The sequence below is a fragment of the Rhinopithecus bieti genome, unplaced genomic scaffold (genome assembly GCF_001698545.2).
Source record: "Rhinopithecus bieti isolate Rb0 unplaced genomic scaffold, ASM169854v2 scaffold_65, whole genome shotgun sequence".
NCBI lineage: Eukaryota > Metazoa > Chordata > Mammalia > Primates > Cercopithecidae > Rhinopithecus > Rhinopithecus bieti.
This window is the reverse complement of record NW_016803344.1, coordinates 3,448,661-3,457,895: the sequence shown is the minus strand read 5'-3', so window position 1 is coordinate 3,457,895 and position 9,235 is coordinate 3,448,661. Positions and strand designations below refer to the sequence as shown.

Sequence of the window (9,235 nt, the reverse complement as noted above, 5' to 3'; positions counted from 1 at the left end):
CAGCTACTCGGGAGGCTGAGGCAGGAGAATGGCGTAAACCCGGGAGGCGGAGCTTGCAGTGAGCTGAGATCCGGCCACTGCACTCCAGCCTGGGCGACAGAGCGAGACTGTCTCAAAAAAAAAAAAAAAATAAAAATAAATAAATAAATCCTCAAATGCAGGCCAACATGTGGCTGCTGGTTTGCAACCTGTGTTCCTTACTACCCAAGTCCTATTTTCTCCTGTTGTACCTTCAGCACCTCACAATTCCTGGCAGAACAGAAGTGCCTCTGGTATATGACCACGTGAAGCTTAACCAAGAGACCCACCAGAGTGGCAATGGATCTGAAATTTCCATCACATGCAGAATAGCTGAAGCAACTGGAGAGAGTTTTTAGCCTTGGAAATGACTAACAGGAGGCATAATAATTGTTACAATAAGAACATCCTTTAAAAAAGTTAAGATATATGGTCTGGCCAACATTTTGGAGCGGGGAGGAGGCTACTTTCAGGTAAAATATACATCTAACAAGTGACCACGGTCCCCCAACTACTTCTACTGTCCATACCCACCTCCCCCATTTCTTCACTGGCCCAGTACCTAAAAGCATCTGGCTGTCATATCTGGTAAAGGGAATTCAGGCTTTGCCTTTTTAAAATTTTTATTATTATTTTTTTGAGATGGAGTCTCACTCTGTCACCATCTGGAGTGCAGTGGTGTGATCTTGGCTCATTGCAACCTCCACCTCCTGGGTTCAAGTGATTCTCCTGCCTCAGCCTCTTGAGTAGCTGGGATATAGGTGCCCGCCACCACACCTAGCTAATTTTTGTATTTTTAGGCCAGGCTGATCTTGAACTCCAGACCTCAAGTGATCCCGCCCACCTCGGCCTCCCAAAGTGTTGGGATTACAGGCGTGAGCCACCGTGCCAGGCCCAGGCTTTGCCTACTAACTTTAATCCCAAATATCTCACCTACTTCCTACCTAAGAATCTTACCTCAGAATTTTTTTTTGGAGATGGAGTTTCACTCTTGTTGCCCAAGCTGGAGTACAATGGTGCGATCTTGGCTCACTGCAACCTCAGCCTGCCGGGTTCAAGCGATTCTCCTGCCTCATCCTCCCAAGTAGCTGGGATTACAGGCATGTGTCACCACGCCCAGCTAATTTTGTATTTTTAGTAGAGACAGGGTTTCTCCATGTTGGTGAGGCTGGTCAAACTCCCAAACTCAGGTGATCCGCCCGCCTCGGGCTCCCAAAGTGCTGGGATTACAGACATGAGCCACCATGCCTGGCTAACTTGGGACTTTTCTAAGGATTAAAATGAGATATGTAATGAAACTATTTGGCAGAATACCTGGCAAAGGGGTCAAGAAATGTTCAACATTATTATGGAGGTTTAGATCTTTTCTCCCATCCAACTACTAACCAGGCCTGACCCGGCTTAGCTTCCAAGATCAGATGAGGTCGGGAGCATTCAGGGTAGTATGGCCGTAGAGGTTTAAGTCTTTTCTATAAAACACCAAGTAATACAACTACAGTAAAAGCATGTAAGTTGCAGGGAGTCTGATTTTGGCTTCAAAAATGGTAATTATGTAACAATGCCAGCTGGAGTAAGATCACAAGTGTGAATGTTCAAATAGAGCAGCAAAGGACATTCCTCAGGGAACTCTGGAGAGGAGATTCCTACCCCAGGTAGGAAGTTGGTTGGTTTCTGCTCTGATCCTATGACTACTAAATGCATAGGATGAAAAACTACACTTATAATGTACATTAACAAGAATATGACTGATCTCCATGGATATGGAAAGATATACAAAATAGAATCAGTGGGGGGAAAAAATTATAGAACTATACAATGGGAGACCAAGTTTTAAAAACCAGGTATGTATATATGTGCTTAGAGCATTTCAGGAAGGGGTATATTAAGAAATTTATTTGGAAAACCTTGAGAGGTAAGCTAGAGTGAATGTACACTCTCCACTCCATGCCCAAATGTTTACTTTTCACTTTACACCCTTCTGTTTATGTTTTTTGACCAGCAGCATCAACTTTTTAAAAAAGGACCGAATAGGCCAGGCTCAGTAGCTCATGCCTGTAATCCCAACACTTTGGGAGGCCAAGGTGGGAGGATCACTTGAGCCCAGGAATTCAAGGCTGCAGCGAGCCATGACTGCCACTGCCCTCTAGCCTGGGCAGTACAGCAAGACTCTGTTTCAAAAAAATAAAACAAAAATAAAAATAGGCCGGCGTGGTGGCTCAAGCCTGTAATCCCGGCACTTTGGGAGGCTGAGACGGGCAGATCACGAGGTCAGGAGATGGAGACCATCCTGGCTAACACGGTAAAACCCCATCTCTACTAAAAAATACAAAAAAACTAGCTGGGCGAGGTGGTGGGTGCCTGTAGTCCCAGCTACTCGGGAGGCTGAGGCAGGAGAATGGCGTATACCCAGAAGGCAGAGTTTGCAGTGAGCTGAGATCTGGCTGGCCACTGCACTCCAGCCTGGGTGACAGAGCAAGATTCTGTCTCAAAAAAAAATAAAAATAAAATAAATAAATAAATAAATAAACAAACCAAATCATTCGGTTTGGTCAAAACCTTCTGATCTGAGCTTTGCTTGGCAACCACTCCCCAAGATAAAGCTTCATATATCACCTCACATATTCACTGTCAAGGATCAGGAACTCTAGACTACTGGAATCCCCAGTCAACATTCCCATTACCAAAAGTGCCTAATCTTGGAGGCTGCTTCAGGTCACCCTCTCTTTGTCCCTCATTTCCTGAGTCTTTTTTTTTTTTTCCCCTCCAACTACACTCGCTCTACTGGTGATCTCAAACAGCCCTCTGATTTTTAAGATACAGTCTTAAATACTGACTCCCAAATTTCTATTTCCATCCAAGACCCACTCTTAAACTCTAGACACACACATGTATCGCAACTGCCTCCTCAACAGCTCCACTTGGATATTGAGTAGACATCTAAAACCTGCTCTTCCCATAGCCTTCCAACTCAGCTGATGGCAAGTCCATGCTTCTAGTTGCCCAAGTCCATACCTCAGAGTTAGGGAAAGTAGAGTGTGACCCACAATGCCAGCTACCTAGAAACTAAGGTGGATCTGGGTACTGGGATTAAAGATATCATAAAATCATTAAAATGTTTTCTGAAATGTTTAAAGTTAACTCATTTTAATTCCAGGATCTGGATTTCAACATTTTAATTTCTTTGGAATATAAGTCACCTTTTGCAAGCTAAAAAATAGAATCAAACTAAGGTGATCTAGTCCTGTAGACATCCAGGCTGATCCTTGGAATCATGAGCAGAATGATGACATAATACAAGGTGCTAGCAATAGGGTTATAAACTCAAAATAATAACCACTTATCTACATGTTTCATTAGGAAACAGCCAAAAGTCCAGCCATTAAAGGAATAATCTACAGAACATTTTGATTTACAAGGGACAAAATGATCCAAATTGTATGCTGTCCAATCTACTGGTGAACTGGATCAGAATGGGGCAAGGGCTGTTAAACAGAGAAAGTATTTACATTTTGAAAACTTGCTCTGCAGGAAAAAAAAAAAATTCCTGGTTGCTGTCAATAAGCAAGTAAAAAAACATTACCAATGAACTCACTGATCTTTGATTTTACTAAGGCCTTCCACTGGAACATGAAGGTAGGGATAAGTGTAGAGGATAATATACTCAGATATTTTTAAAATAAATTACAATATAAGAGAGAAAAAATATAAGAAATTAGCCATCACTACATTCAACGCATTTGCTAGGCAAGAGGAAATTGGCAATGCGAAGACTATTTAATAAGAAATGCCTCAGCTCTACAGAGGGTGGCGGCAGGGCAACACTTTTCCATTACAGAATGACCTCTATTTTCCATGATATTCCTGTGGAAAACTTGTCAGGAGCTCTTGCCAGGGCCAACGGATGAAAAACAGAGCATGTCCTAATTAGCTACTGTAGGTTCAGTTAACATCTTTGGGAAGGACCCATACAATCTGGCCATTATTTTCTTAAACATCTGCAAGCAGAATTCCTTAGTCCTTAGCTATAGTTTCTGCTAGGTATCTTAAAGCTGGGACAGTTCCACTGTGACTCTTCTCCTCAGCTATTAGGTGGGTGCTAGTCATCAAAGTCTGGAATGTCATCATAGGAGTAACCACGGTAGCCTTTGGATGCGTAGTAAGCGATGCGCAGGTGGTAAAAACCCGGTAGGAACACCAGAATGCCAATGATCAGGACTGGAACGGCCCGGTCTGCCCCCTGGTGGCAGAAGGAGGCAAACACGTTAGTATCGTAAGAGTTACACATTTTAAAATAAAAAGTCTCGTACCTAATCCTTAAATCAGTATTTTATACTCTTCAGTACATTTTCTTTGAGTTGTGTACTACCGAGGGAAAAGGTTTCCTCCTGATTATAAATTGAAGAAAAACTACAAAGTACTAACAATTATAAAGAAAAAAATGACCCATTCTCATCCAGATATTTTAGCGTCTTTTCCTTTTTTTAAAGCTCTTAGTTGTGAACACAACATACTCTGTGTCCTGTGGCCAATATTATTAAAACTTCTTCATATATTTAAACTGTAAGGATGTGTAACATTCCACTGAAATGGACATGCCAGTTTTACTTAACTGCCCCACATACAACTGCTGGACACTTTGGTTGTTTTTCACCTTTTGTAATTGTACAGCTACCACTACAATAAACTCTGTGCTTTTCTCAGAATTTCAGGTTTTTTTTTTCTTTTTTGAGGTAAGAGTCTTACTCTATTATTGCTCAGGCTGGATTACAGTGGCATGATTACAGCTCACTGCAACCTCGACTTCCAAGGCTCAAGTGATCCTCCACCTCAGCCTCCAAGTAGCTGGGGTTACAGGTGTGAGTCACCATACCTGGCTAATTTTGTATGTTTGTTTGTTTGGTAGAGATGAGGTCTCACTATGTTGCCCAGGCTGGTCTCGAACTCTGGGGCTCAAGAAATCCTCCTGCCTCGGTCTCCCAAAATGCTGGAATTATAGGCTTGAGCCACTGCACCTGGCTGGCTGTGTTCCCTGTTGTGTGTTAATTATAGTCAGAATTGGTTCAAGACAACTTAGACACTGTGTATGTGGGGACAGCCCATGAGAAAGAACCACCAACTACTTTAGGTTTCTAAGGTTTCTTTTTTTTTGAGACGGAGTCTCGCTCTGTCGCCCAGGCTGGAGTGCAGTGGCCAGATCTCAGCTCACTACAAGCTCTGCCTCCCGGGTTTATGCCATTCTCCTGCCTCAGCCTCCCGAGTAGCTGGGACTACAGGCGCCCGCCACCTCACCCGGCTAGTTTTTTGTATTTTTTAGTAGAGACGGGGTTTCACCGTGTTCGCCAGGATGGTCTCGATCTCCTGACCTCGTGATCCGCCCGTCTCGGCCTCCCAAGGTGCTGGGATTACAGGCTTGAGCCACCGCGCCCGGCCACTCTAAGGTTTCATATTGAAGCTCAACAGGAACTCCATCCAAACATAAGAAGGAACTGACTTATGAGGCACAGTGACCCCACACATATAACAGAATTGCTATTTCTCTCCAAACACTGACAGTACGTCCATGGCACTGCACAGCTACAATGATAGCACGCTGCTCCAGCTCCAGCCCTTTACCAGTCAGGACCCTTGCATGCCAGGCTCAGCCATGTTGTTCCAAACTATTACAGGGCAAACTGTCTAATATCTCAGAGACCAAGTTTGTCTACCTGCCACCACCTCTCTTATAGGAACTATGGAAGTTTACTGTTGCTCAAAGGAAGAAAAACATGTTTTGCTAACAGAAAACAAAATGCAAAAGAAAATCTTTTTGTTCTTTCTGCTGGAATCTGCTGTACTAGACATGAATATAAAAACAAAGATTCAACCAGGAAAAAAACCTAAAATCTGAATAGACAAACAAAGAGTAATGAGATTGAGGCCTTAATAAAAAGTCTCCTAGCAAAGAGAAGCCTGGGACTTGATAGTTTCACTGCTGAATTATACCAGTTAAAGAATTAATACTTGGCTGGGCATGGTGGCTCACTCCAGTAATCCCAGCACTTTGGGAGACCAAGGCAGGCAGATCGCTTGAGCTCAGGATTTCAAGACCAGCCTGGTCAACATGGTAAAACCCCGTCTTGACAAACAACACAAAAATTAGACGGGCATGGTGGTACACGCCTGTGGTCCCAGTTGCTAGCGAGGTGGCAGGATAACATAAGCCTGGGAGGCAAAGGTTGCAGTGAGCTGAGATCGCACCACTGCACTATGCCTGGGTGACAGAATGAGACCCTGTCTCAAAAAAAATAAATAAATAAAAAAAAAAAGAATACTAATCCTACTGAAACTATTCTGAAACAGAAACAGACATGGAGAGAATACTTCCAAACTCATTCTATGAGGCCAGTTTTACCGATACCAAAACCAGGCAAAGACACATCGAAAAAAGAAAAATAGGCCAATATCCCTGATGAACATTGATGCAAAAATACCTCAATAAGGAGGATAATACTAGCAAACCAAATTCAGCAATACATTAAAAAGATTATTCATCAGGACCAAGTGGGATTTATCTCAGAGATGCAAGGATGGTTCAACTTATACAAATCAATCAATGTGATAAAATCGTATCAGCAGAATAAAGGACCAAAATCATATGATTATTTCAATCAATGCCAGAAAAGCATTTGATAAAATTCTACATCCAACGGGTGCAGCGGCTTACACCTGTAATCCCAGTACTTTGGGAGGCTAGGGTGGGCCTCACACTGACCATAATTAATACACAATGGGGAACATAGCCATAGGGGTGCAGTGGCTCAAGCCTGTAATTCCAGCACTTTGGGAGGCTGAGGCAGGAGGATTGCTTGAGCCTAGGAGTTCAAGACCAGCCTGGGCAACATAATGAGATCTCATCTCTAACAAACAAACAAAAAAATTAGCTGGTTATGATGACTCACACCTGTAACTCCAGCTACTTGTGAAGCTGAGGTGGGAGGATCGATTGAGCCCAGGAAATCGAGGTTGCAGAGAGCTGTGATCACACCACTGTACTCCTGGACTGCTTGAGTCTAGGAGGTTGAGATCAGCCTAGACAACATGGCAAAACCTCATCTATATAAAAAATGAAAAAAAAAAAATTAACCAAGTGTGGTGGCACCTGCCTGTGGTCCCAGTTACTTGGGAGGCTGAGGTTGCAGTGAGCCAAGATGGTGCCACTGGACTTCAGCCTGGATGACAGAGTGAGACTCTCTCTCAAAAAAAAAAAAAAAAAAAAAAAAAAAAAGAAAGAACATACACTAGGGAAAGAACCAGTCTTTTCAATAAATGGTATTAGGAAAACTGGACATCCATATGCCAAAGAATGAAACTAGACCCCTCAAATCTCCTACCATATACAAAAATCAAATGAAAATGGATTAAACACTTAGATGTAAGACCTAAAACTATGAAACTACTACAAGAAAACATGGGGGAAACTCTCCAGGATGCTGGACTGGGCAAAGATTTCTTTTTTTTGTTTTTTGAGACGGAGTCTCGCTCTGTTGCCCGGGCTGGAGTGCAGTGGCCGGATCTCAGCTCACTGCAAGCTCCGCCTCCCGGGTTTACGCCATTCTCCTGCCTCAGCCTCCCGAGTAGCTGGGACTACAGGCGCCCGCCACCTCACCCGGCTAGTTTTTTGTATTTTTTAGTAGAGACGGGGTTTCACCGTGTTAGCCAGGATGGTCTCGATCTCCTGACCTCGTGATCCACCCGTCTCGGCCTCCCAAGGTGCTGGGATTACAGGCTTGAGCCACCGCGCCCGGCCAAAGATTTCTTGAGTAATGCCCCCAAAAGCACAGGCCATCAAAGCAAAACCAGATAAATGAGATCACATCGGGTTAAAAAGCTTCTGTACAGCAAAGGAAACAATCAACAAAGTGAAGAGACAACCCACAGAATGGAAAAAAATATATGCAAAGTATCCATCTGACAAGAAATTAATAACCAGAATATATAAGGAGCTCAAACTCTATAGAAAAAAATCTAATAATTCAGTCAAAATGGGCATTTCTAAAAGAAGACATACAAATGGCAAATAGGTATATGAAAAGGTGCTTAACATCATTGATCAAAGAAATACAAATCAAGACTACAATGAGATATCATTTCATCCCAGTTAAAATGGCTTTTTAAAAAATATAGACACGAGGTCTCACTATGTTGCCCAGGCTGGTCTCAAACTCCTGGGCTCAAGTGATCCTCCTGCCTTGGCCTCCAAAAGTGCTGGGACTACAGGTGTGAGCCACTGCACCCAGCCAAAATGGCTTTTATCCAAAAAAACAGGCAATAACAAATGCTAGCAAGGATGTGGAGAAAAGGGAACCCTCGTACAATGTTGATGGGAACGTAAATTAGTATAGCCACTACAGAGAACAGTATTAAATAGAACTACCATATGATCCAGCAATCTCACAGCTAGGTATATACCCAAAAGAAAGGAAATCAGTCTGTCAAAGATATATCTGCACTTCCATATTTATGGCAGCACTATTAACAACAGCCAAAATTTGGAAGCAACCAAAGTGTTTGTTCTTCAACAGACAAATGAATAAAGAAAATGTGGTACATATATACAATGGAGTACTATTCAGCCACAAAAAAGCATGAGATCCTGTCACTTGTAACAACATGGATGAAACTGCAGGACGTTATGTTAAGTGAAATAAGCCAGGCACAGAAAGACAAACTTTCCATGTTCTCACTCATTTGTGGGAACTAAAAATTAAAACAATTGAACTCATGGATATTGCAGAATGATGGTTACCAAAGGCTGGGAAAGGTGGGGGGAAATGGGGATGGTTAATGGGTACAAAAACATAGTTACACAGAATGAATAAGCTCTAGTATTTGATAGCACAAAATGACTAGAGAATAATTTATTGTACATTTAAAAATATAATAACTAAGGCTGGACGTGGTGGCTCACGCCTGTAATCCCAGCACTTTAGGAGGCCCAGGCAGGCAGACCACTTGAGGTCAGGAGTTCGTGACCAGCCTGGCCAACATGGCAAAAACCCGTCTTTACTAAAAATACAAAAATAAGTCAGGCGTGCTGGCTTGCCACTGTAGTCTCAGCTACTCAGGAGGCTGAGGCAGCAGAATCACTTGAACCCAGGAGGCGGAGGTTGTAGTAAGCTGAGATTACACCACTGCACTCCCGCCTGGGTGACAGAACAAGACTCTGTCTCCAAAAAAA

At 42.9% G+C, this 9,235-nt stretch overlaps 1 protein-coding gene across 1 annotated transcript in view; it reads right to left on the bottom strand.

The window, feature by feature from the left end:
* Window positions 1-3,140: 3,140 nt before the first annotated feature.
* Window positions 3,141-9,235, bottom strand: part of TMEM230 (transmembrane protein 230) — a 14,877-nt gene continuing 8,782 nt past the window's right edge. The window contains exon 3 of the mRNA XM_017877388.1: window positions 3,141-4,344. Coding sequence (XP_017732877.1) covers window positions 4,115-4,344 — 230 coding nt within the window. The 3' untranslated portion in view covers window positions 3,141-4,114. The remainder of the gene's footprint in view (window positions 4,345-9,235) is intronic.